This window comes from Mustela erminea, chromosome 17, assembly GCF_009829155.1.
Source record: "Mustela erminea isolate mMusErm1 chromosome 17, mMusErm1.Pri, whole genome shotgun sequence".
NCBI classification, from domain to species: Eukaryota; Metazoa; Chordata; class Mammalia; order Carnivora; family Mustelidae; genus Mustela; species Mustela erminea.
Genome location: NC_045630.1, coordinates 41,913,248 through 41,940,896, shown reverse-complemented (window position 1 = coordinate 41,940,896; position 27,649 = coordinate 41,913,248). Strand labels below are relative to the sequence as shown.

The window sequence follows — 27,649 nt, the reverse complement described above, 5'->3', positions numbered from 1 at the left end:
CTTCAAATCTATGAGTGAAACCCTATGGTATTTGTCTTTCTTTGATTGGCTTATTTCTCTTGGCATTATACTCTCAGCTGCATCCTTGTTGTTGCAAATGGCAAGGTTTCCTCCTTTTTAATGGCTGAATAATACTCCATTGTAGATATATACCGCCTCTTCTTTTCCCATTCACCTATCAAAGGACAGACGCTTGGGCAGGTTCCATAATTTGGCTATGGTAAAGAATGTTGCTATAAACTTTGGTACATATATCCCTTTGGATTAGTATTTTTGTATTCTTAGGTAAATACCTAGTAGTATGATTGTTAAATCGTAGGGTCACTGGGCACTTTTTATAAGCCGGGCCCAGGAGGTGTTTTTTAGTATACTTTTTCTCATTTGATTCTCACATATTATTATTAATGTCCTGTGACGGATGTTGAATTATCTCCCTTTGTGGAAACCAGGACACAGAGGGGTCCCCCAGCCATGAAAGGATGAACACAGGTTTGAACCCGGCTCTGTCCCTGTCCTTCTCAGCGGCCACAGGTGCCTCCCCTCAGGTGCCTACAATCCCCTTGGAGGGTTGGGGTGGGGTGACACAGAAGAGCCCCTAATACAATTCCTAATTGATACGTTCACTCTCCCCTTTTTTAGAAACATTTCCCTGAGCCCAGCGGGCACACTCCTCACAACAGCCGGCGGTTTGTGGCCCAGCAGCAGGGGGGATCCCCAAGGCGGTAAGGAGCAAGAACGGGGTGCCCATGGCCCTAAGTATGAAGTCCCAGGGTTAGTGCCCGTGGGAGATGCCCATGCTGGGCTCAGGAGGAGGTGGGGTGCCGAGGCTTGCTGCCCTGTCCATGGGCGCCGCGGAAGAAGGCAGGGGTCCCGGGAGCCCTGCGGCACAACGGCTGGATCGGCTGGATCGGAGAGGGTGCCGCTGAGCCTCTGCCAGGAGCCACACTGGGCCACAGCGATGACTCCCGTCAGGGAGACCTCGGAGGCCATCCCAAAGGGCGAAGAGGAGTGCTGATCCATCCTGGTATCCCAGGGCTGCTGCTGGCGATGTGACTCGTCCCTGCGGTGGTCGGGACCGTGCAGACCCCAAGCAGGGGCGATTCGGGGAGGGTCTCACTCTGGGTCCAGCTCCACGCGGCACCATGAACAATAACTTCTGCCGGGCCCTGGTGGACCGGCGGCCCCTGGCACCCCCCAGCTGCATGCAGCTGGGAGTCGTGCCCCCTCCGCGCCGGGCGTCCTTGCCCCCCGCCGAGCCCCTGGGCAACGTGCCCTTACTGCTGTACCCGGGCCCGGCTGAGCCACAGTACTATGACGCCTACGCGGGCGTGTTCCCCTACGTGCCCTTCCCCGGGGCCTTCGGGGTGTACGACTACCCCTTCGAGCCCGCCTTCATCCAGAAGCGCAACGAGCGCGAGCGGCAGCGGGTCAAGTGCGTCAACGAGGGCTACGCGCGCCTCCGCGGCCACCTCCCGGGCGCGCTGGCCGAGAAGCGGCTCAGCAAGGTGGAGACCCTGCGCGCCGCCATCCGCTACATCAAGTACCTGCAGGGGCTGCTGAGCGCGGCCCCCGACGGCGCGCCGCCCGCCGCCTCCCCGCCCGACTGCCCCCGCGACGGCGAGGCCCAGGCGCCCGCCTCCCTGGTGCCCGAGTCGTCCGAGTCCTCCTGCTTCTCCTCCTCGCCGTTCTTTGAGTCGGAGGAATCCAGCCACTGATCCGGACCGCGGCCGGGGGTGCGGGGGCGGGGAGCGGAGTCCGCCAGGGCCGTCCCACTCCCGAGAGCAGCCCGGGACTGCCCGGTCACGCATGGTGCAGCGCAGGTCCCCGGCATTTGCGGGGCCGCAGCGCTCGCGTGTCTGCTACTCCGTCCCTCCGCCACAGTCACCACCGACCCCGTTCCTTCCAGCCTGGGGCAGAGGGGCAGGGAGGGGGATAGAGGTGCACTGTAGAGACCGGAGGAGCCCCGTCGGTGCAGTGAGGGCGCAGGGCCTGGGGAAGTTTCGGGCGCGCGCCGCGCGCGCACGAAGCCGCAGCATGGCAACCCAGGAGGGCCGTCCCTGAGCCGGCCTCCAGCTCTGCTTGAGTCCCGCGCTGCGGAAAGTCGGAGTTCAGCTTCGGGTTGTGCACCACCTGCTGTGGTGGCCCTCTCCGAATCTGTCGCCACGGGTGCCCCCCACCCCCGTGTCTGCCACTCCCCAGGAGGCTGGCCGGTCTTTGATTGGGATGAGCCATGCCCTTGCTGTCCAGGAGATGGCCTCACATCCTAGCGTCCACTCGGGGAGCTTGTTTGCCACCGCCTCCCCCCGACCACCACCGGCCCCCCTCCCCAACCCTGAGGCCGGGACAGGAGGCCAGACCTAAGCTTGCACTCGCTGGGCCAGATCAGGCTTGGGAAGAGGCCACGTGAGTGCCTTGGTGGCGCCCCCTGGCTTCCTTGCTGGAGGGCGATCACCCACCCGCAACCCTACTCCGGATCCTCAGTGTCGCTTTTTCATCCCCTTTCCCCCCAGGTTGCTTGAGAACTGCGTTTTCCCCCCTCAGACCGTATCCCTCTGTGGGTAATGGGACCATATGGCACTGTCTTTGTACCAAGAGGTCAAATAAAAAATTTGTCAGGTTTTGTGATTCCAGGTCGTTGTCTACCTCAGTTGTCACTGCCCTCTGCGGCTCAGAGCACTTCCTGCTGGCGGCGGTGTGGGGTGTTCTGTTAGCTCTGTGTTCAGTTAACGTTTCCACGGAGCTTAGTGTACAGCATGGACCGTTGTGGGGCAGGGGCTGGAGTCCCAGGCAGGAGACAGGAGCTTTGTGCAGCTTAGGTGCTGGAGGGGTTGAGGGAGGAGAGTACGACTGGTGTGCACGTTCAAGGTTCTTCTGAGGGAGCCTTTCACCCCAGCGTGAAGAAGTTAGCTTTTCCTGACGGGGGTGCTCCTGGGTGGGGAGGTTTGGCCTGGGAGCTGGCCGCAGGCTCTGAGATGGATGGAGGTGTGGTGTAGTTGTGCTGAACCAGGCCACCCGGCACCTTTTCTGGAGGGTGCCATAGGGCTAGGGACCAGGGGAAGCTCATCCTGGCATGAGGGAGCCCGTCCGCAGTTCAAGGCTCCATATCATAGATCACCCCCCTTCCTGAACTCTCTATGGCCCCAGCCTTGAAGCCTTCCATCCTGCCTCCCACTGCCCCCACCCCAGGCCCATGTGAAATTTCCTTCCTCCGCCCCCCCTACCAACCTCCCCAGGGACATATTGGGATGTCACTGGCTGGGCTGGGAAGGAATGACAGCTGCCTGGCCTCAGGAGCTCAGGCCAGGCAGCAGGGAGCCAGTGGAGGCTAATTTTACTTGCTGGGAGCAGGGAAAGTAATCCTCCCGCCCCCGCCCCTGGGCTGGCTCAGCAGGGCACGCGTGGCCCAGCAGGCTCAGCCGGTCCAGTCCCCAAGGTGGGGGCACTGGGGACGCAGGGAGAAGAGGGCAGCGGGGTGGGGGACAGGAGACAGCGAGACTGCCAGGAAAGCCATGGAGCCGTCCTCACCCCAGGATGAGGGTCTGAGGAAGAAACAGCCCAAGAAGCCGGTTCCGGAGATTCTGCCAAGGCCGCCCCGGGCCTTGTTTTGCTTGACCCTCCAGAACCCCCTGAGGAAGGCCTGCATCAACATCGTGGAATGGAAGTATCCTTTGGGACCTCTGGGCTGTCGGGGAGAGCCTCTGTCATGTGGGAGAGGGAGGCAGGGCGTAGTCACAGAACCCTGACTTTGGGGGCCCAGGGGCCTGGGGACCTGGAGATGGGGTGCACTGCCCCAGAAGAGGATAAGGAGCCTCTGGAATGGAAAGCTTCAGCTGAGAGGGAGGGGAGCAGCAGGAGGACCTGGCGGGGCCGCTGCGGCCTGAGTGCTCGGCCCCAGGCCTGGTGACAACCATCTGCGGAAGGGACCCGGATGTCCCACGGGGGCAGTTCACACGTGTGCCCAAACCCTGTTACCGTGGGGCTCCACTGAGGGGTGTGAGGCAACAGTCTCATTCTGATATAGGATAGGAGAGAAAGAAGTAGGGCGTCTGCAAGAAAGTTCCCTCCACCCTTGATGGGAGGGTGTGAAGGCACGGAGACTGCAGAGCGAGGGGGGGTCTGGCTGAGGATGGAGTCAAGGGAGAAATGGCCTTGAACAAAGGGCTGCTGCGGGGGGCTCGGGGAGCAGGCCGAGATGCCCGGCGGTAATAACTCAGACATACCATGCTGGGGACTGGGACTCGCCAACCCTTTCTCTGTTTGCATTAGCTCTGAGAGGAAGACCGATGAAAATATCTGGTTATTTGGGGAAGGAGATTGGGGGGAAGGGCTGGTCAAGTGCCTTCTCAGAGAGAGAGGTCAGGAATATTTGAAATATTTCTGTAAGGTTCTGGAAGCCTGGGCACCCACCAGCTGTTCCCTAGAAGATAGGGGACTAAGGGCTAAAGGGAAGGATAAGAAAAACTTGGGACCAGTTGGAAAGGCGGGGATCGGAGTTGCCCCCCCCACCTGGTGACGTGCAGCACCCAGGGGATCGAGTTTCTCCCGGTGGGTTCTCTCTCCTCCATCCTCTGTACCTCTGCGCCTTCTCTGCAGCTTCCGCCCCTGCGGCCCACCTCTTTTCAAACCCTGGCAGGAAGAGAAGCCGGTGGTCGGTCCAGACCTTCTGTGCACGGTGCCTCCCATCCCCCAACTGGTCCCCCCCTCCACCACCCGCTTTCCAGTGGCTCAGCCTATGGGATGGGTTGCCGGGCTCGCCCACAAAGGAATGGGCCCCAGGAGTGCCCCCTGGGAAATGACTGTGAAGGGGATGGGTGCGTCTGGGAGGGAGGCGTGAGTGGGTGTGGGATGCGCACCCCAGTGTGTGAGCGCGGCTGGGGAGGGGGCGGGGTAGGCCGCTGACCCAGTCGGCTTAGCGGGTCCTTCCTCAGGTATGGGGGGCGGGGCGTTGATTCAGGTACCACCTCTGCAGGTTCCCCTTTCCCGTCTTGTCCTCTGGATATTCAGCCCCCAGCAGCCCTTGCCAGTTCTTTGAGTGAGCCCCCCATATTGTCTGGCCAGAATCTCAGAAAATCATGGCATCTCAGGATAGTGGACAGGTAGGGTTGGGGGATGGGCAGGAGCTTGCTGGGGAGCATTGAGTCTTCCTGCCCTTGAAGCTGAGTAGCCCGCAGCCAGGAACCGGCACCTCAAGTTGCCGTCATGGCTAAGTGGAAGTTACCTGTTCCCGAGGAGAACCTGGCCATTTCTGTAACCTGCAGCAGAGCAGGGAAGGAGCAACAGGGGCCCGTACCATACCGCACCACTGCCCTTAACGCTACCAATCCCACACCCCACTCTCCTTAACCCTGACACCAGACCCTTTGAGACCATCATCTTGCTCACCATCTTTGCCAACTGTGTGGCGCTGGCTGTGTACCTGCCCATGCCAGAAGATGACAACAACACTCTGAACCTTGGCCTGGTAAGAGAGGTCCTCCTGCCCCCCCCAACCCATGGGCCTGCAGCCCCAGGCTGAGGGAGGCCCCCTTGGTGGACTGCCTGCTGGGGGGGTGCTGGGGCTCCTGTCTCCTGAGGCGACAGACCCCACTCTTCCAGCCACCTGCACGGCTGAGCCACTCGACAGCTTTGCAGGGCAAACCTGCTAACTCTGGATTCTGGAATATTGGCCAGCACTGAGCAAGGACTCCCTGTGCCCAAGCACTGTGCTAAGCATTTGATGAGGGGAAGCTCAGAAAATCCACACAACAACCTCTTAAAGCGGTGCCATCAGACAGAGGTGGAAACTGAGGCTTAGTAAGGTCAGCTACAGAGCGAGGGAGGCCGAGGGCTACTTTCCCTTTCCGGGACCTCATCCAGAAGGAGCTTGCCTCCTGGGAGAGTGGGATCTAGGGATTCCGAGAGAGCATGTGTTCTAGAGCTCTAGACTACATTCTCCTCGCCCCTTCGCTGATAACATGGACACAGAAATGCCGGATCTGGAAGGGGTTTTCCAGGATCCCATTGTCCTATCTCCTCCCCACCTCACTGGTTTACAGATGAGAAGACCGTGCCCTGTGGAGGTGAAGCGCTGACTTGACGTAACAGCTAGACAGTAGTAAACATGGTTACCATTTATGCTGTGCTTACTGGATGCCACTGTGCTGAATATTTTACGTTATTGTCTTACTTAATTCTCTTAACTACCCCCTGTGAGGCAACACTGTTAAATCCACATAAAAGACAAGGAAATCTAGGCTCTGAGAGTTTGGGGTAACTTGCCCTGGGTCACCCCACATGCAAATCCTGCCACAGGGTCTCAAACTCAGGCCTCTCTGACTTTAGGACTTGCTCTCATTATCACTGTGTTGCCCATGTGGTGACAGCGAGAGGACTTCTAGGGGAAGCCCTCAAAAGAAACTGAGCTCTCAGGCATTGACAGTCTGGCCCCCCAAGGAGACAGGACAATGGGCCCACCATCTCGACAGGCTTTGTCCTGCATTTGTACCACAGGGATGGGAGGGAGGAGGCCAATTAACATGCATCCGGGGGCCTGAAAGAAAGATATTTATCTTTGCCTCTCTTTTCTGCCCGTTTCCATGGGAATCTATCTTGAGCTGGTAAGAAGCTGGGGTTTTAAGTGTGTGCTTGGCTATAAACAGAAAAAACTCTGAGCTCCTGAGTGTGGAAGGAGAGTGAGATGAACTGTAGGCAGGACCCGTACGACCAAGCCCGGGAGGGGGCTCTGAGCCTTCCACAAGACTGGCTTTTTATTCAGTGTCCCTGAATCCAGGAGGGCTCTAGGTTCCCCCCACTCTTCAGGATTTCATATTTTGGGGCCTTTGTTCCATTTCAACTCCTTAAGAAGTTGACTACTTTCGAAAAAAAATTGCTCTCTGGAGGGGGTTAAGTTACTGGGTCTGTCATCTTCCATCTTGAAACAAAATGGCTGCCCTAAAAATTTCACAAGGTCCTGTGCACTTTCTTTTAACCTGTGGGCTGGAGTTGCAAAGCCTTGGGCAAGGTCTAGAGCTCACAGACACAAGATGATGAGTTTCTGGAAGAGGAAAACCTTACCAGAAACCTTTCCAAAGCAGTGAATATCACTTCAAATGTCAAGGTGAGACAGACTATTAACAATCAATGAGGGATCCTAATCTGGTCCCTTTGGGGTGAAGCCCAGAGAGGGTAGGTGATACTCAGGGTCACAGAGCCAGCTTCCAGCTGTGGACTCTTTTTATTTATTTATTTATTTTTATAGATTTTATTTATTTATTTGACAGACAGAGATCACAAGTAGGCAGAGAGGCAGGCAGAGAGAGAGGAGGAAACAGGCTTCCTGCTGAGCAGAGAGCCCTATGCAGGGCTCAATCCCAGGACCCTGGGATCATGACCTGAGTTGAAGGCAGAAGCTTTAACCCACTGAGCCAACCCCTAGCTGTGGACTCTTAATTCCCACATGTCAATTATATGTTCATGTCCACACAATCCAGCAGGAGGAAAATTAGAGGAATTAGACCAGAAGGAAAAGAAATCAGATATTTATCTCTCTCTTATTCTATTGGCTGATTTGTAGGTATCTGAGAGAGGTTAGAGACTTTCAGGTCATCCAAAACAACCGGTAGTTTTTAAGAAGGGAGGCCCAAGGACCAATCCTTCATTAACTTTCTCATTCATTTAATAAATTTTTATTTAGTGCCTATTATATCCCTGGCCCATGCTGGGGCCAGTAGACATAGTTCTAATCTTCCCAGGGCTTAATTAATTAAATCAATTAAACATAATATAATTAAACCAATTACACTTAAATTATAGATAAAATGAGATGGGAAGTGTATAAGATTTGGGACACTATGAATACTGGAGGAGGACCTAGTCCTTCCCAGAGGATGAGATGTTTATCCTGAGATGCTAAGGATGAGGAAGGGGCCAACTTCATGGGGATGTGACCTATGTAGTCGCTCTGGGGCCCACACTCAGAAGAGTCCCATGCTTGGGGTTTAATGATCTGTGGTTACAGTACAGGAAATTAGAATGATTTTATCTCTGAATCCTTATTTTGTGAGTGAAGACCAATGGGACAATGGTATATGGAGGTAGATGGACCAGTGGCTTGGAGCCATGGCCCACTCCCAGCTCCCCTCCCCCGCCCCCCCCCCCCCGCCCCCGCCGCCTCCTACCAGCTTCCCACCTCAACGGACAGACACTGCTCCGTCTCTCCCTGCTGGTGTCCTGGGCCAGGGTCAGGGTTGGGTACACGAGGGTCTTGGGTGTCTCAAGATAGGGTATGGCAAGGGCAGTCCCCACCCCAGGTTGACAAGGTCACAGCCCATTCCGTGAATGACTGCCAGGTGGAGCCAACGGCTTGTCCCCCAAGCAGATACTCCGTGTTTCCTGGAGCAGAGGCCACCATACCCCTGTGCTGGCTGTCGCTTTGGGTGGAGGCAGCAAGGCTGTGGGAAGGGAGAGGCCTGCCTCTACTTCCCCACCTCTAGCCAAGAGACAGGCGGTCTGGCTGCTGGATGGTGAGTGGGTCATGGAGGAGGATGGGGAGTGCCTGCGAGGGTCCGCACTCGCCACCACCCCCCCAGCAGATAATAGGCAATTAAAAGCCCCGTGACAGGTTGAAAAGGAAACCATGGAAGGAAGCTCTCCCCTGGTGTTAAAATGCTTTATATTTTAACACCAGGGGAGAGCTTGTGGATGCCTCCGCAGGGAGCCCCATGATCGAGGTGCTGGAAGCAAGAGGTTGAGGGATGAGTTTGGAACCTGGAAAAAATCTCTCGGACCACCGCGTAGAGGGTGGACTGGGGGAGGGGGGCGATGAGAAGGGGAAGCAGGGAGAGGAGGGAGGAGGCTATGAAGTTGTCCAGGCAGGAAGTGGGGGAGACTGGAACTGAGGCATGATGGGAGAGAGGATGACGTGGAGAGATAGCGAGGTGATGGCTCAGCGGGTCTGGGTGCCTGAGGGATGTGGGGAGGTGTGTGGGGGAGGGGAACAAGAGGCAAGGATGACGCTGGGGTTTCAGAGTAGGTGACAGAGCAGGTGGCGGTATCGCTTTACGACGGGCAGCACCCAGGGAGGAGCAGGCTGAGGTGGGAGGAGGGACAGTGAGTTTTGGTTTCTGTCATGTTGACATGCAGGTGCCAGCGCTCGCCAGGCGATTGGCTTTGCAGGGCTGAGCATTGGATGGGTGAGGGGTAGGGGGCAGGGCTGGTCAGGAGGCGAGGAAGGCTTCCCACAGTGGCTTTGTGTGCGAACAGAGTCAGGAGGTGGCCGGCACCCTCCACTGTGGGAAAGACGCCCTGACACCCGTCTGTGGGTCAGGCTCCCCTGCACAGTCTGGGTGCCCCCCCACCCCCGCCAGGAGCTTTCTCCTGCTGCCCATCTCCTTCCCTCCCCACCTGTAAGCTCTTGCTGCAGGTGATGGACGGTGCTGAGGCTCCCCCTTGCACCCCAATTCTCCCTGTTCTGTGCCAGTGGGGGGAAAACGGGGTCTTTCCTGAACAGAAGAGACACTGAGGCTCAGGGAGGGCAGGGGAGTTCTGGGGAGACATGGTGGGTCGGGGACGCTAATGTCCGGGCCAGCTGTGTATCCTCACAGCAGAGTGGGAGAGGAGCTCTGAAATCAGCCAGGTTGGGGAAAAGTGGGTCCCGGAGCTACCGATGTATGCTTTTGAGTCCAGGACCATTGATATCCTAGCTGTGTGATCTTGGACATGTTATTTGACTTCTCTGTGCCCTCAGTCCCCTCCCTGGTAAGATGGGGGTAACGTCAGATACTTGAGAGAAGTTACTGGATGAATCAAGACCAGGTGTGCTGTGGCTTCCCTTCTCTCAACATAAGGAATTTTATTATACAGAAATCACAGTGTCTCAGAGCAGGCTCCCTAGTCACAAGGCCTTAATCACAGAGACCCTTGGGTTGTTCTAGATTCAAAGGCTATGCCCAAAGGATTATATATTAAAAAAAAAAAAAATTCCTCTTTACCCCACCCGCTATCTGTCCCTGATTTCTCTTAGATTTTTCATTTTCACTCCTTGAAACCCAACCTCTCTGAATGGCTTCCCTGGACACCCCAACCCCTTTCTCCAGCAAATTATTCTCTGCCCCTTCCTCACCACCAACAGCACGCAGTGTTTGCTGAGCACCCACGATTGTGCAGGACCTATTCTAATGCTGTATATGCATGACCTCATTTATTGCCCACAACACTCCACAAGGCAGGTAGTATTATTTTTCTCATTTTTACAGAAGAGTAAACTGAGGCATTGGGAGGTTAAATCACTGCACATGCCCAGTGGGCTGTGTGGGCAGGCCTGTACCCTGTGTTGGGCATCTTGACGTGGTTTTCTTGATATGAGGAGAGGACAACCATCCCTGCTTCCCTGGCAAGCGGCGCAGGAAGGAGTCCCACGAGAGCAGGCCCCAGTAACCCTGTTTTCTCCTGATTGGAAAACTGCTGCCTGCCCAGGCCAGAACGGATGCTCAGAGCACCCAGCCCCAGCCTCTCTCTGGACCAGACTCCATGTGCCCAAGAGAGAAGCCTGCCTTAAGCTTGGGAAGCCGACGTCGAACACAGCCCTGTCCTGGAATTCTCCCAAGAAAGAGAAGGCTGCGGTTGTAGGTCACAAAAGGCACCATTTGTGGGAGAAGCAGGAGGAGGGAATAGACACAGAGTCACCATGGGGGCCAGCAAAAGGGCAATGAGATGTCCAGGGGCAGTTGGAAGCCAAGACCGGAACTCAGGGCCCTAGCCCCCAACCTAGACCAAGACGCTCCCAAGCCAGCTCTGGTCCTGGAAGGCCCATTTGCTCCCTGAAGTCTGAAGGAATGCTGCTCCTAGGGGAGACCCCTGACTGAGTTAAAGGGGACTTTGAAAGCATCACCACCCCAGCCTTGAGCAGCCCGAGGACACTCATATGGAAAAGCAACAAGGATCAGAGTTACTAATTATTGGGCACAGACTGGGAATTGATTGCTTTTGCTGCATTATCTCACTTCATCCTCAAAATAGCCCTGTGTCTGAGTATGCTTTTCAAACAGTACAAACATGACTCTGATTAAAATAAAGAAGGAACGCAGCTCAAAGAGTAATTCAACCTAGAAGAGAACAAACAGGAGGGTAAAGCTGATTCTAAGAGAATTAGAGGAACAGAAGTGTATGATATTGGAGAAAGAAATGATGGAATAAGATCCCCAGGTTAGACACGAGGCTACCTGATGTCCCACGGGGCAAAGAAACAGTCACCCATTGGAGTTATGTTTTCTAGCAGGCAGAAATCATTTGCATCTCTACAGGACAGAACTGTGAGAGTTGGACAAGTACCTTCCCCCAGCTCAGGGGTTTTCAAGGGGAGGGGAAGGAAAGGAAATTTGGCAATGCTGGGAAACTGGTGGGCACCATTCCCACACTACTGGGATCTAGCAGGTAGAAGCCGGGCATGCTGCTAACATCCCGCGATGCCTAGGAGGATGTCCTTCCACCAGAAAATTCTCCGGCTTACAATGTGAATAAGGCCGGGGCTGATAGACTTTGTCCTAGATGAAATAGTCCTTGGCCAGGCCTGTCACAAAATGCTCCAACATGACCTTATAAGGACATGATGACCTCCCTTTGTCTAACTTCTAAGTTCTGGATGATTTTTGGCATACCGGTTAGGTGGGCCTTGGTGGTCCCCGGGGCAGGGCCAGGCTAGCGGGATTCAGCCTTTCAGCTTGTCCCTGGCCCCCACCTCCCCGGCTTCCCCAGTCTCGGCCCTCGGAGAGCAGTGGGCCCACCCCTGCCAGCCCGCCCATGTCAGCAGACTCGGCCATGCCCCAGTACATTCCTGGGGTTCAGGTTCCTGTGCAGTCCTCTGCGTAAGGCTGCAGCCTAAGCCTCTGGCATCCAGTGCACTTGTCTTTTTATAGAGTCTGGAATGTGCCTGCGGACTCCTGCGGCCCACAGCCCACTCCACCTCACCATCTGGAGAGCCTCCGACCTCGGATGGACCCCAGCTCTGGCCTTTTCTTTGGAGATCCGGGCGGGACCTGCCGGGCCCAGGTGATCGAGTCTGGGTCACCGTACAGGGTCTGGCAAAGTGAAATGAAAGCTGCCTACCGGCCCCACCTTGAAGCCTGCCCTCTTTCACTGCAGGGACTCAGCTCCCCTTCTGGGGGCTTAGCGTTCCCCACCCCCACTCCGTGCCTCTCGCACAGGGCACAGCTGCAGACCGGGGGGAGGAGGGGGAGTGAACAACGGAAACCTGGAAGAACCCCTGGGCGCCCTGTCCAAGTTGTGCAGACTTTGGGGGAGTCGGAGGGGAGGGGAACACAGGGCTTGCACATCAGACAACCTGCCTCCAACCTGGATTTCTGGCAGCTTCCTGAACGCTCTGAGTCTCAGTCACCTCACAGGGGACCACGATAGCGACCCTTGCAGAACTCTTACATCAATCAGGGCAATGGCGTCACATCCCACCTGGCTTACAGGGGTTGTGCGGTTGTCATTCTTTCCTGCTCTGTCGGACCAGCACTCCCAGACCACAGCCACGGGGCCATGGCAAACATGGGCAGGACCTGACAAAGCCCTCCAGGCGTCCCAGGCTTGTTGTTTTTCTCTCCCTTCCTGGCATGGCCTGTTGACTGAGACCACCCACCCTGGAAGGAAACCGTCTAGGTTCACGTTATTGTTCTATTGCATAATAGCTGTGTGTTCCCAGAGAAATCACTTAACCCCTCTGTGCTTCAGTTTCCTCTTCTGTAAGATGAGGGTAGGAGTACCTCCCTTACACGGTTCCATGAGGATTAAATGCATGTATGTGGCTCGAGTAAAGCCTGGTACGTAAGTGGGTGCTGAATATATCTTAGCTAGCACTATGATTACCTAAGACGTACTGGTCTCCCATGCCCTCCCAGCCTGGGCACCCCAGTCTCCCCTCATCCCACCTTTCACCACCACTGCAAGTATGCAGACGCCTCTTGCTACTCTCCGCTCCACGGTCTTGCTTGGGTAGAAAGCCCTGGCATGTCTGACCTACCAAGACCTGGGAGAGTGCAGTTCTGTGTGGGAAGGGCAGGGGAAGCAGGATGGCAGGAGAGGCCCACTCAGATCACATCTATTTAGGTAAAAGTCCATCAGGCTAAACATAGCTACATTCCTCACCCCTGAACGGGTCATTTTCCAAACCTGGAGGCTGAGGTGGTCATGGAGATAGACGCCAGGACGCTGGTCACCCCGTGAATGGTGTGGTCACCGGACACCAGGCTGATTTAGTAGAAAATTCTTTGTCTTGGTCACGGCCGGTGGGACAAACCCTCTTGGCCTCAGGCACCCTGGTTCCCTCTCTAAGCCCCACTCTCCTTAGCTGGGAAGTAGGAAAAACAGTGTAGCAGGGCTGAACATTTGTCTAGAATTGAGGTGCTCAGGAAATATCATTTTTCCTAGAAATCAGCATTCTCTGGATTCTGAGCTGGATCTCTCTGGATGGGGAGAACCTGAACATTGATTATTCTCACCGCTCTCCATTAGCCTGCCTGCGCTGGGCTTGGGCTGGGCCCTGCGTCTCAGGCAGTGTTAAGGCTCACAGGTGTTCTGTCCATCTCACATGAGGCCTTTTTGTTCCAGCCCCCTGGCCCCCTCAGGCCGCCCTCCACTGTCTCCATGAGAAGCTGAAGGGGCAGGGATCCTTGGCAAGAAGGGACCCTGCTTTTTTGGGGGTGCCCCGAGGCCTCCTCCCAGACCCTGCTACATCTTTCGGGCTTGATGAGGAAGAAGACCCCCAACCCGATCTACCCCAGAGGCTTCTCAACCCTGGGGTCATCTCTGTTTTGCTTGTGAGATAGACCCTTCTCTTCAACCTGTTCTCAAATGGTGGGTTCAGGCTTCAGAAATTGAAGGCCTGGGGCCCAGGCACAACCTCTCCTAGGGCAGGAGACTCAGCCTTGCTGTCTGCTTATGGGAGCAAGACAGGGGATGAATCAGGGGGAAAACAATCATTAATGTTAGCAAAGTATCTTATAATAGCAGCACCCAGCCAGTCTGCTTCGAGCACTTGCTGTGAGGCCCACGAGCATGAAGGGCTGTGGGGAGATACCCATACGGAGCCCCCCACCAGCCAGCCTGAGCCCTCTCCATGCACCCTGGGTTCCCCCTCCCTCAGCCAAACTCACTTTGGCTCCTTGAAGCGAATGTGCCTTCAAAAGTTAACAACAAATATGAAAGAATGCCCTTCCACCAGGAGGATTTGTGTGCTAACAGATCACAAGGGGTTGACCCTAAGGAAGGAGACCCAGGCCCAGGTGGTGGGGAGGGCACGGTGATGGCAAACCCCCTTCCCAGGGAGCCCGTTGGCTGAGCCATGCCGGCTCCTTTCTTAGCCCTGCTCTAGGCTCTTATGGTTCTTCCTGAGCCCTAAAGGGGGCTGCTGGGGGCCTGAGAGACGGGAGTCCAGTCCAGTCTTCCTGCAGGCTGCAGTGTGGGGCTGGGGATGAGGAGAAAGAGGATGTGGTAACAGCTGTCTCTCTGGTCCCAGACAGGGAGCAGCCAGCTCCCACCATCTTCCCTCAAAGCCAGTACAGGCCGGGGAGAGTGGGGAGCAGACGGCAGGACTGACTGACCCTTATGGCTGGAAGGCAGCCGGAAAATAGAGACAGTAGGAGGGTGAGGGGAATGCAGTCTGAGCCTTGCCTTTTTCAGCCCAGGACTTCGGGAGTGTCCAGCTTTAACGCCCCCAGGAGCTGGGGCAAGGCCTGTGGGTCAGCGCCTTACACCAGGCCTACCTCTGGCCAAGAGGTGCCCCTGGAAGCCCTGGTTAGAGGTCTGTTTGTGGAGAGACAAGAACTCCCTGAAGGGGACACGTAGCAGCGAAGGCCCTTGAAGGAAGCCGGCTTCTCCCAAAGCCGGACTTCTCCCAAAGCTTCTCCCAAAGCACGGTCCTCCCAGGAGGTCAGGAGGGCCAGGGAATCGGAGCTGTTTCCCCCTTTCAGAGCCTGCAGTGTAGTGTCCCTTCTTAGGAGTAGAGACCCCGAGGCTACACCTGTGTTGATTCTGCACCCAGTTCTAGGGCGTATGGGGGGATTTCCCCCACACCACCAAGAAACACTCTCACGCCAGCTGGGTGTCCGACAATTGGAACGAATTATGGCATTGCCTATCTAGACGGAACACCAGATCTCACAGGTTCAGGGCTCAACCCTACCAGATTGACAGCACCCCCAACTTCAGAAGCCAATAGCAAGTTCTGAAACAAGGTTGTTATCTCTGCTTCTGACTGACAGGCTAAGGACAGGAGGTTCCTATGACCCTCCCCTTAGGTTTGATTCCTTTGCTAGAGTGGCTCACAGAACTCAGCAAATCATTTTACCGGCTCCGTCACTGGCTCACTATAAAAGGATGTAACTCAGGAAGAGCCAGATGGAAGAGATGCATACCTTGACCTCGGGGTATGGGGGAAAAGGGCACGAAGCTTCCATGCTTTCTGAGTGTTCCACACTCCGTGCATCTCCACTGTTCACTGACTCAGAAACTCTCTGAACCCTGTACTTTTGGCTTTTCATGGAGGCTTTATTACATAGGCACAGTGGGTTAAATCATTGCCCATTGGTGATGGAGTCAACCTTCAGCCCCTTTCCTCTTCCTGGAGGATAAGGGGATGGGACTATAAATTCTAACCTTCTAATTCCATGGTTGGTTCCTCTGAAAGCCATTATCTCATTAAAATAACAAAAGACACCTTTGTCACTCTCATCACTTAGGAAATTCCAGGTGTTTTAGAAGCTCTGTGCCATTAGCAGGGTGAAGCCCATAATCTGTATTTCACAGTATAAATGCAGTATCAGCACCTCCCTTTAAATTATTTTGCAGGAGAGATGATGATTTTCTACTGTATTTTAGTATTCATTCAACAAACATTTCTTGAGCACTTGCTCTGTGCCAGGCTGCACAATATGCTCTAAATAGAGATTCTCAGACGATTTGTGGAGAAAGACCAGTCTGTTGCTTCCAATTTACCGTCCACTGTGGATGGGTCGGGGGTCCTGCCCACTTCATGGGACGCGCACCCCGTGAGACTCGCCAAGCCCAGACTGAGCCTGTAGTCCGCCCACGTGCTGAGAACTTGCGGCGAGTCGCTGTCACGATTTCCAAATGCTTATTTTCCGTGGCTGCCCTTGCCTCAGAGCGGTAACAAAGGTTTGTGGACAGCCCCGCTCTCCAGGCTGGACCCGGAGAAGCAGCGCGCTAAGGACACTGGCTCACTTCCTCTGATCACAAAGATTGGTGTCGGTGGGGGACTGTTCTAGATGTGGGTGACAGAGCGCTGGACAAAGCCAAGGCCTTGTTCTCCTGGACCTTATATTCAGGCCAAGGGAAAGAGTTGAAAGAAAGAAAGAATTGTGTGGTACACTACGCGGTGATCACTGCTAAAGATGAAAACAAAGGAGGGTAAGGAGATGGAGAGGGGCGAGGGGACAGGGAGTGACAGGTGCACCTCGGTGATAAGGTGGCATTCGAATTGGGATCCAAAAGAAAGCAGACAGTGAGCCAAGAGGTTATCTGGGAAGAACGTTCCAGACAGAGGGAACAGCAGGGGCAAAAAGCCCTGAGCTCAGCACATTTTCAGCTAGGCCTGCGGTGGGCGGAAGACTCTTGTGGGGGCAGGGAATCAGAAACACCAGTGGGGCCGGGGGTCAGGCCACAAAATCTCCCCCAACCACCTCCACCAGAGAGTCTGAGCAGCCTTCAGTGCAGGGAGACCCTTGACCACCCCCCAAATACCACTCCTGAGGGGGAAAGCATGAAGCTTATCCATGAAAGCTTATCCATGAAGCAGAAAAACCGTGGAGAATCCACAGCTGAGAACACACACGGTCTCAAGAAGGCTGCAGTTTGGTGAAAGGCACAGTATTAGAGGAGAAGGTGAGGACACCCAGGACTTCCACTCCCTGTGCAGGGCCAGAAGGACCTTCTTAGGTGACAGGTCTTACTTGGGTGACAGGCCACAGGTACATTCTGAGCAGAAGGGCCACTGTGAGCTAAGCTGGGGAGAGCTGGGGGACCCGAACATCATTCCATGTGACTGATGGGGAGCCAGCAGGCCACGGGGAAGTCAGGGGTGGCAGCAGGAGTTGGGTCATAGCGGGCCTTAGGGTGCCATGGGAAGGCATTTGGATTTTTCTGGTAAGCCGTCTGGAGTCATTGGAGAAAGCAGGCCAGCGGATGGTTGGATTCCTATACACGGGGACAACAGTGGCAGTGAGGGCAGCAGGGGTGGATTCGGGAGCATCAGGGAATTAAAAAGTCTGAACTTGATGGGCAGGGTCTAGGGGAAAGTGATGGGAAGAGCCCAGAAGGACTCTGGGCTCCTGGCTTGGGCAGCTGGGTGCCACTGACTGAGACAGGGACAAAGGAGGAAGTTCAGCTTTAAGCATGTTGGATTCAGGGCAGGACTGAGCCGAGACCCGGTGAGCCACCCACAGATGCGACCTCAGACCACAGCCCTGCGGAAACCGAAAGAACAGGGCGCGAGCAGAAAACAGACTTGCACGAGGGCACCCAGGTCTGTCTCTCTCATCAGAATGGCTTGATTTACTGACATTTGGAACGTGCGAGGCCATTCGCTGGCACTCCCTTACAGGAGGCCGTTTACTCCTCACGATGACTCTTCTGGGTAGTGGGCGGGTCTCAGTTTTACAAGCGAGGAAGCCGAGATGCAAGAGGTTAGGAGGTTGTCCAAAAGAACAGAGCAGATGAGACACTGCACGCCGATCCCCCGCGGCCTCCCGCCTGCTGATGGCGGCCTCTTAAGCGGGTGCTGAAGGGAACTGGGGTGGTTTAGGGAAGGCTGGTAACTTTGATCTCAGGGAGAGAGAGCCGGGTCTTGCCTGCCGCCTCCAGCCTTGCATTTAATAAACATCTGTGGCATGAATGTGCCTTATTCCTTGTGAAAGACGGAGCCCCGATTGGCGGGGCGGCGGGGCAACCCAGTGTGACATGGACGGCATTGTCCCAAAACTCAAGAAGGGACATAACCCGCCTCCATCTCCTTCTGGCTGAGCACCCATGTTGTGTGCACACACAGGGCTCCTACGGCAGCGCGTTAGAGCTCCAGGAGCCCCCGTTCCAGTGCTCGCAGGGGTGCTGCAGGGAGAGGTAACAGCCTGTGGAAGCCGAGTGACCCCATGTGAGGCTGGGGGCCCTCGGCCAGCACCCTTGGCTGGTGGTGGCTAGACAGGCAGTGGCAGGTGCGGGCGGCTCTCCCGTGGACGTGGCTGGCCGCCCCGCCTGGGAGCGCTGTGACTATTTTGGGCCCTGTTTTCCCTCCCCCCATCCCCACTTCAACCATCTTGCCCCTGGGGCTGCAGCCACTTAAATACGTAAATGCTGACTTGACTTCACCCGCCTCCTTACTCTTGTCCCTCACGGTGTGCCTGACTCCCAGGAAGCCCGCTCAGCACAGGAACACAGGAGAGGAAAGAGCCAGCCCATCCCCAGGAGACCCTTCGTGGTTGCCCCCCACTCCACCTCAGCAGGGAGTGGCCCAGACGGCCCTTTGCCACTCTTTGTGGAGCAAGGTGTCCCATGATTCCCCAGCTCATGTCGAGTTGAGCACAATTCCTATAAACAGGCCTGTTAGGGGCGCCGGGGTGGCTCAGTCGTTCAAGTGTCCAATTCTTGGCTTCAGCCCAGGTCATGATCTTGGGTCTTGGGATCACGCCCCATGGCAGGCTCCTTCCTCAGTGGGAGTCTGCTTGAGGGTTCTCTCCCTCTCCCTCTGTCCCTCTCCCCACTCATGCTCTCTCTCTTTCTCAAATAAATAAGTCTTCAAACAAACAAATGAACATGAACAAACAAAGCCTGTTAGAAGAATGGCATTCCAGAAAAAGACTAGAAGAGAAAGGAAGCTCTGGGATTATAAACTGGTGGGGCGAATTAGGGGTGAAGTTAAAGAAAGTAGGCTCAGTCCGTATGCATCTCAGTTTTCCTCTCTGTGCAGAAGGGGTAATTGTGCTCTCAGGAAAATTCTCTGACTGACAAGTTGGAAGGTTTCTAGGACCGTATCCATATCAATGGGCCATTTGGCGACTTGTTCCCTTGCCACTCGGAAGTAAAAATAAATTATCTTCCAGATTATTAATAGGGTGATCTGTCTCCTGACCTGGCTCCATCCAGAATGAAGAAACCATGAATTCAGAGTAGTATGAGTTGTGCCTCCATAGTGTGCTGATGGAGAGGCCCTGTTGGGGGTGCTTATGTGGGGTGTTGGTGACTAAGGGTAAGAGTGGGCTTGGGGTGAGGCAGAGCCCCCTTGGTGGTCAGGTCCAGAGGACCAGCCAGTCTCTCTCTACGTACCTCCTGGGGTTGTGCAGTGCTGCCGGTCCTGCCAGCAGCAGGCTGGGCGGACAACCCCTCAGAAGACTGGGCTTGTTTGGGGAGACGTGGAGGGGTAGGGCGCCGGACTCTTGGAAGTCCCCAAGCCAGGGTTTGGACGGCTGCAAGGAGAGTAGATTCAGCCCAGAGTCTTGGCAGAGGGGACTCTGCCTTGTCGTTTAGAAATAACTCTCTTGGGCTCAGAGAAGGGGGAAGGGTGACTGGGCCCAGGAGCGGGTAACTGGGAGGATCAGAGGATTGGGCTCCAGGGTCAGAAACTGGAGGGGTCTGCAAGGCCTTCTGCAGGGCAGGGCTGAGCTGAAGCCATTGGCGCTTACCTGGAGCGTCTCCTCCATTCCCAATGTGGCCTGATTCCCTTCACCCTGAGTGTGAGCACTGTGCCCTTTAGGTGGCCGCCTGCAGGCAGCTGGTGTGGGGCAGGAGGACACGCAGGGGAGGGCACAGAGTAATTAGTTAAAGGTCAGACCCTGGTAACATCAGCCAGAGAGGGCCATCCAGGGTTCTAACAAACACTCCCCTTCTCTGCCACCACGCCCACCGTCAGTCCTCAGGATGGTGCCAGAAGAAAGATGTCCAAACCGGAAACGACCGGGACCCTTCCCTTTGAGGGCTGCCCAGACCATTCATTGCTCCATCTGAGTCTAGGCCCAGGAAGAGGCATAATGAAGGAAATGAACAAAAATCCACACACTTTATGGAGTTTGTGTTCAAGGGGGGTGAGATAGGAAATGAACAAGATAAAAATACATGTGGTATTTTTAGCTAGGACTAAGTGCTAAGAAGACAAACGAAAACAGACCAGAGGAACAGAAAATGTCAGAGATCCCTCAAGTTGTACTTGTCGGTCCAGGCAAGGCCTGGGTGAGGGATGAATTTTGAGTAAAGACCTGTAGGAAGGGAGGGAGCTGGGGATGTGGGGGTGTGTGGTCATGATGTGGGGGATCAGGGTAGAGGAATTCCAGGCAGACACAACAGCCAGTGCAAATGTCCTGAGGCAGGCGCATCGAAAGAACATTGCCTGGAGGGGAAGTCAGGACGGCTCAAGGGTGCACTCAGGATGCACAGAAGAGTGGTGTGACTGTGTTTGCTTCCGCAGGAGAAGCTGGAGTATTTCTTCCTCATTGTTTTCTCGATCGAAGCCGCCATGAAGATCATTGCCTACGGCTTCCTATTCCATCAGGATGCCTACCTGCGCAGTGGCTGGAACGTGCTAGACTTCATCATTGTCTTCCTGGGGTGAGGCCCCAGTGTGGGGGGTGGGGGGGTTGGAGGTCAGAGGGAATCTCTGAGATCACTGTGCCCACCACCAGCAGCAGCCTCCCAGAGCAAGATGGAACCCCAGCACCATGCCAGGGGCAGCCTCTGGAAGGGCCAGCTCCCGCACGGATGCAGCCAGTGCTGGGGGAGAGTGAAGCAGTCCCAGCTCACACACCCCTTCCCCAGCGAGACACTCCGCGTTCCTTTGTTCTCACATCACACGCAGTTGGAAATGATGGACATGGTTTCAGCGGCCAGCAATTTCTGGACGTTTATAAATTTCTCAACCTTTGTCATCTATTCATGTCTTCCATGGTCCTGTACTAAGCATCTGCTATCTGGGTTTGCAAAGATGGACATTTAGGAATCCATATTTGTCGGCTAGGGTTGCCGTAACAAAGTCCCAACAACAGGGGTCCAGGAGGCCTCTAACAACAGCATTTGTCTCCGCCCGCTCCCCCCCCCACCCCCGCCTGGCCCTGGAGCCCAGAGGTCCAGCGTATGCTCCCCACTGGGGCTTCTTTGCGCTTCCAAATCCCCTCTTCTTCCAATAACACCAGTCGACTGGCTTGGCATCGACCCTCACAGCCTCACTTCAGTCTTTAAAAAGCCCTTGTCTCCAAATACAGCCACATTCTGAGGGACTGAGGGTCAGGGCTTTGACATATGAATGTGAGGGGCACACGGTTCAGTCCATAACATGATAATCCCCATTATAACAGGAGCATTTACCAAGCACTTACTATGTGTTTCACATGTAACATCTCATTGAGGATCTTCAACCATCTCAGTTTTCCCATTTAAGGAGGCTAAGGCTCAGAGAGGTCAAGCAACCAGCCCTCGGTCACAGAGCCAGCCAGCGGCAGTGCCAGGACTCAAACCCAGGCGATCTTGGTTCCAGAGTTGGCTATTCAAGCACAACGCTGCCCTTCGGCACCCTGGGGAAAACAGAAGTCTGTGAATCAGCCTCTGCTCTTAATGAGCTGCCTTGGTGGGAGGCCAAGACCAATGTATACAGAATAATGGAGTGTCAGAAGACACTGCCACACAGTGCCTCATTGTACTGACACAGGAGAGTGTCCCAGGGGTTCGGTCGTCAAAGGAAGGATTCATAAAGAAGGGTTGGAGATGGCCTTCAAACGATAATGGGACTTGGAGTAAATTGAGAGGAGGAACAGATGAGCAGGGAAGAAAATAAAAGGGCATTGTCGGAAAGCACAGCACGAGGAACCCTCACGGAGAAACCTAGCTTCCGGCTTTCTGCTCTGGGTCCCCACTGAGGGCACCGCTGCTGGTGACCTTCAGCCCACCATGGGGTACACTCCGCTCCCCAGCCGGGGACCGTGAGTCCCCGTGGCACGTGGACTTCAACTCCCCTCAGCACCCAGACATCTCAGCGGGATCTAGTACTCTTTTCCCTGAGTCTGAACTTGGCCTCAGAATCTTTTCTAATGACATTTTCCAGACAGGCATCACCAAATCTGAGTTAGTGGTCGATGAGAGTTGTCACTCCCCGCTAGGCTTTTCCACAGTGTCCCCTGAGCACAGATGGGACACGGGGTCCCAGACCCACAGAACAGGGGCTTATCTGACCCCCTTCTCTCCCTCTTCTCCACTCTAGTGTTTTCACCGTGATTCTGGAACAGGTTAACGTCATCCAAAGCAACACAGCCCCGATGAGCAGCAAAGGGGCTGGTCTGGACGTCAAGGCCCTGAGAGCCTTCCGCGTGCTCAGACCCCTCCGGCTGGTGTCCGGGGTGCCGAGTGGGTGCCAGTGCCCCTCAGATGCCCTTCCTCCTTTCCCAGCCTATTCCCTTGCCCAGCCCTGGGACCCCCTCCCACCTTGCTGTCCCCGAGGCTTCCCAGGATATAGAGAGAGGGAGGGCCAGGAGCCCAAGAGAGGGGATGACTCTCCTTTCCTCCTCCCTGCTCCCCCTCTGCAGGCCTGCAGGTGGTCCTCAACTCCATCTTCAAGGCCATGCTGCCCCTGTTCCACATCGCCCTGCTCGTCCTCTTCATGGTCATCATCTACGCCATCATCGGGCTGGAGCTCTTCAAAGGCAAGATGCATAAGACCTGCTACTTCATCGGGACAGGTGAGCTCGCAGGGCCGTGGGGAGGAGGGAGTGGCCCTAGGGCAACTCAAAAGGCACAGCCACCTCAGCCGTGAAGGACCCCGCAACTAGGTCATTGCTTCCCACACCTGTTAGTTACCCTGAGGAATGGGTTGCTCTTGGACAAGGACAGGTCTGCCAAGGTCAATGATCAAGGGAAGTGGGCCAAGAACTGGGCCACAGTTTAATCTGCAGTACGCCCAGCCCGGACCAGTGAGGTAAATTTGGGCTTTCTGGGCCAGCTGTGGTCTGAGATGCAGACTTGGGACAAGCCTGAATTTCTATTTGTATTTTTCTTTGCAGCCCTTGTTTTTGCTTTGATCTGAGCAGCCCCTCCAAGCAGGGCCCCACAGATTGGTGTCTAAAGGGGATCCAAAGAAAGCACCCAAGAGCTGAAGGGTCATTTGTAGGGTCATCAGGGAGAACATACCTTGAAGGCTCAAATGAACTTGAGCCAAGCCTTCCAAAGCAGCCGTTCTCAAACTGTTTGCCCCAGGACTCCTTACACTCTTAAAAATTATTAAGGACCCCAAAGAGCCTTTGTTGATATGAACTTTAGTCTCTGATATTCATTGATATCCATAGATAGGAAAACAGGAAAATGTCATAATATTAATTTATGAATTCATTTTCAAAGAACAGTGATAAGCCTGTTACTTAGGAACATAGATACCTTATGAAAAATAACTATATTTTTCCAAACCAAGAATTTGGTTAATACTTAAATTTCTTTAATACTTAAAGAAAGGTACTGTCTTACATTTTGTCTAAATCTCTTTAATGAGTTGGCTTGATAGAATCTTCTGGATTCACACAGCTGCTTCTGTGTTCTGTCTGTTGTGAAATCGCACATCATGTAGGCTCTAGAAAACTCCACTCTGCATTCATTGAAAGACTGGGAGATGAAATAATGTCTTGGAATTCTTATAAAAATAATTTTGTCCAGGGGCACCTGGGTGGCTCAGTCGGTTAAGTGTTTGCCTTCAACTCAGGTCATGATTCCAGGGTCCTGGGGTCGAGCCTGATGTCTAGCTCCCTGTTCAGTGAGGCGTCTGCTTCTCCCTTTGCCTGCAGCTCCCCCTGTTTGTGCTTTCTCTCCATCAAATAAATACATAAAATCTTTCTTTAAAAATTTAAAAAAAAAATTATTTTGACCAGGTAGGTGCCCTGAAAAGGTGTGGGTCCCCCACTCCAAGACTCAGTGCTGCCAGCCGGTGGTGTCGGTCTGTCTCAGTTAGGAGCCTAACTTCTACTGGGGTCTACAGGAACTGAACATGGCACCAGAAAGAGGTGACTTCTATTAGGACAATTCCTCCCACCAAAAGCCCAGACTCGAACTCACCAGAATAACCCAGGATGGACAAGATTGCCAAGATCCACAGTGTTGCAGGATACTCCTCACTTCCCCAGACCCACTGACAAGGGGACAGGCAGCCCGAGGTCCAAATCCAAGACAAGGCAGTGAACTCTGATAGAGCTTTTGGTGGTTCCATTCCTAGTTCTCTCCCAGTTCAGCCCCTTCTGTTCCTGTAACAATCTAAGTCCTATAATGAGCCTTATCCAAACAGAGAGAAGGAGACTTTTTTTTAAAGATTTTATTTATTTGACAGACAGAGATCGCAAGTAGGCAGAGAGGCAGGCAGAGAGAGAGGAGGAAGCAGGCTCCCTGCTGAGCAGAGAGCCCGATGCGGGGCTCCATCCCAGGATTCTGGGATCATGACCTGAGCCGAAGGCAGAGGTTTTAACCCACTGAGCCACCCAGGTGCCCCGAGAAGGAGACTTTTTATCACAACCTTCCATATCTGAGACCCGGAGGTCTCACCTGGTGTCCTCATGCATTCTTGACCAGTGCTGGCCAGTGGTGCTCCAAAACCTTTCTGGGATGGGAGTTACCTAACTTGAGGGGTCAGGGACCCACTGAGAGCTCAGAATTCATCAATGTCTCCTCTCCCATCTCTAGAAGACTGAGCCAACCTGGTAAATATGGGTGAGGTAGGGCATTCCAGCTCTGATGAGCTCATCGATTCTCTGAACACAATAGGAGACAAAAATGTCCTAAGATAAAAGGGGACCCAGGATGTCATCGACACTGAAGGATTTTAGAGACAATATGAGCACCATCTAGGGACACAGAGGGGACTGCAGCCGGTTGGGAACACCTGCTAGGAGCAGACCCTTGCCCCTAAAACTTCATGTCACAGGGCAGCTCATCTCAGTCCCACTGGGACATCTCCATGTGGCTCCCAGAAAGAACGCAAGTCAGAACACGGGTGGCCCCACCCTCACACCTCCGCCCCAGCCACAACGCTGCCTCTTTTTTTAAAGTTCTGTGGGCAGACATGACATTCACATTACCCTTGCTACACAAGTGGTACTTCATAGGAAACTAATCCTTGAAGACGACCCTCTCATGAGGTCAGAAGGCCCAAGATACCATCGTGGCTGCCCATAGACAGCCACCGCCGGCCGGGGCCCGAGCAGTCCTCCTCCTCCAGCTCCGTGTGCTCCCGGGGAGCACTCCTTTACATTTCCGGCTGAGTGGGCTCTAGACCTAGTCCTCAATCATCGCAGATGACTCTTCTTCCATTCTTGTCCATCCACACTTCCAATCTGATGCCTGCACTGCCTCTGCCTCCAGATATCGTGGCCACGGTGGAGAACGAGAAGCCCTCACCCTGCGCCAGGACGGGATCGGGGCGCCCGTGCACCATCAACGGCAGTGAGTGTCGGGGCGGCTGGCCGGGGCCCAACCATGGCATCACCCACTTCGACAACTTTGGCTTCTCCATGCTCACCGTGTACCAGTGCATCACCATGGAGGGCTGGACCGATGTTCTCTACTGGGTGGGTCTGGCCCCCGCGGCTGCAGAGCCCCCTACCTTCATCCCCAGGTTCTAGGGACCGGGTGGGGGGAGGGGGAGAGGTGGTGCTGTTGGTCTGACTCTAATGTCTGCTGCTCCTTCTCACCCCTCCCTGGGAAACCTACATAGGGTGTATGTCCCCCTTCTTGTCCCCAAGTGTGTGTGCCCCAGTATCCTCTGGGCAGTTCCCAAGGTACAGCCTGTCTGTGCAGGACCTAAGAGGTGGGTGAGGAGTGGAGACCAGGAATCCAGGGGTTCTGGTCTCAACTTTTCTAACTTTTCCCGAAACCCATGGGTGACTCATTCCTGATGACCTCGAATCTCAGATTTCCTGAGGGATGAAGGGCCCTTTGAGTCCCGTTTTGCCCCAGAGCAAGACTGCTTTCTGATATAAATATCACTAGCTATCACTTTCCTTGCCTATAAAATAAAAATACCACTACATCATAGGCTAGTTACAGGTTACTAGGCAGATTAGCTAAATTGTAACAGTGCCAACAACATGGTCGATGCTACATTAGTTTCCTTGTTGGAGTATATTATTTGCTGGGTGTTATCCGGAGCTAGTTTGCATTTCTTATTTAATCCTCCCACCACGGAAGGCATTGTTCCCACTTTACAGATGAATAAACTGAGGCTCAGAGAGGTTCAGTAACTTGCCAGCAGTTACGGAGCTAGCGAGCAGTAGATCCAAGAATTGAACTCATCCATCTGGCTCTGATCCCAGAACTCTTAACCACACGTGACACTGCCTGTTGAGGCAAAGGTTGTCAAACTGTCAGATGCTTTGCAAATAGAAAGGATTAGTACGAATAGTTCTTGTAAGCTCATATTATGGGAGCAAATTATCAAACATTTCAAAGGCCTGTCACATGTGTTATTTCACCTCGGCTACGAGTCTGTGAGGGGCAAGCACAGAGCATCATTCCCGTGGACAGATGGGATAATGCTCAGAGATGTTAAGTGACTTGTCTAGGGTCACAGAGCTTGTTCATGAACGAGCTGGCCATGCTCAGTCCAAGAATTCTTTGTGCTTCTTCTACTTTGGAAAAGTCTTCGCTGTCAAGAAACCACCTGGGGGAGAGTGTCTCAGAGAGTTCAGCCAGGGACATGGATGGTGCAGGGAGAAATGGGGGAATCGTGTCTGGACCAAGTGGACAATCAGCAAGGCTCCTTTTGAGAAGCCCTTCTAACTCCAGGCCCCAGGGCTTTGCGGGGAGGAGTGTCCCCTCACTGGGCCCAGATGGCCTCTCTCCTCCCCCCTCCCCAGGGTCAGGTGGAGACTGAGAATCCTGAGTCTGGAAGGGGACGTGCGTCCTCAGGTCAGGATGTGAGTGCTCAGGTGTGAATGGGACTCACACCTCTGTCTGGACCAGGTCAATGATGCCATCGGGAACGAGTGGCCCTGGATCTACTTTGTCACCCTCATTCTGCTGGGATCCTTCTTCATTCTCAACCTGGTGCTGGGTGTCCTGAGCGGGTAAGGAAGCTCACAGGCGGCTGGCAGGAGAGGGGGGGATGGGAGAGGAGAAGAGGGAGGGAAGGTGGGAGGGAGAAGGGGCAGCAGGTGGCGGGAGGAGGGGAGAGAAGGAGGAAAAGAGCCAGAGGGACAAAGAGAGTCGGGGGTAGAGAAGGAAGGGGAGTGAGAGGAGGAGGAGGACCAGGGCAGGGAGATGGGGTTAGAACCTCCACTTATCCCTGTTGCCAAGAGTCTGCTCCCAGGTTAGCAAGGGGGATATTGAAGATAAAGGTAGGAGCCCCTTAATTTTTAATTTTTTCCTTCTCCTCCAGCCTTCTCCCATCCTTTCTTCCTTGGTCCCTCTGCACCCCCACTCCCTCTGAGTGAAGCCCCTGAGACCCCAGCCTCCTGCCCCTGGAGGCAGCTGATGCTTGGCTGCACGGGTCAGTGTAGCCTTCCGGTGAGGTGCCGGGCCCTGGAGCTTAAATCCTTACACTACCGCTTGAGGGCTCTGTGACCTTTAGCTAATTACCTAACCTCTCTGTGCCTCAGGGTCCACATCCTTCCAATCGGAATACTCTCATAGGGTCGTTGGGAGGAGAAAATGA

The 27,649-nt window shown here is 54.5% G+C and overlaps 2 protein-coding genes across 4 annotated transcripts in view; both read left to right on the top strand.

The window, feature by feature from the left end:
- Positions 1–1,142: 1,142 nt before the first annotated feature.
- Positions 1,143–1,715, top strand: ASCL5 (achaete-scute family bHLH transcription factor 5). The gene has a single exon (XM_032318914.1). It carries the CDS (start codon positions 1,143–1,145, stop codon positions 1,713–1,715), a length of 573 nt encoding a protein of 190 aa, XP_032174805.1.
- Positions 1,716–3,340: 1,625 nt separating this feature from the next.
- Positions 3,341–27,649, top strand: part of CACNA1S (calcium voltage-gated channel subunit alpha1 S) — a 68,263-nt gene continuing 43,954 nt past the window's right edge. For all 3 annotated transcript variants that reach the window (XM_032318913.1, XM_032318912.1, XM_032318911.1), the window contains exons 1-7: positions 3,341–3,661; positions 5,356–5,461; positions 20,447–20,586; positions 22,229–22,371; positions 22,551–22,703; positions 25,360–25,565; positions 26,959–27,062. In XM_032318913.1, the coding sequence (XP_032174804.1) occupies positions 3,510–3,661; positions 5,356–5,461; positions 20,447–20,586; positions 22,229–22,371; positions 22,551–22,703; positions 25,360–25,565; positions 26,959–27,062 (1,004 nt within the window). In that variant the 5' untranslated portion in view covers positions 3,341–3,509. The remainder of the gene's footprint in view (positions 3,662–5,355; positions 5,462–20,446; positions 20,587–22,228; positions 22,372–22,550; positions 22,704–25,359; positions 25,566–26,958; positions 27,063–27,649) is intronic.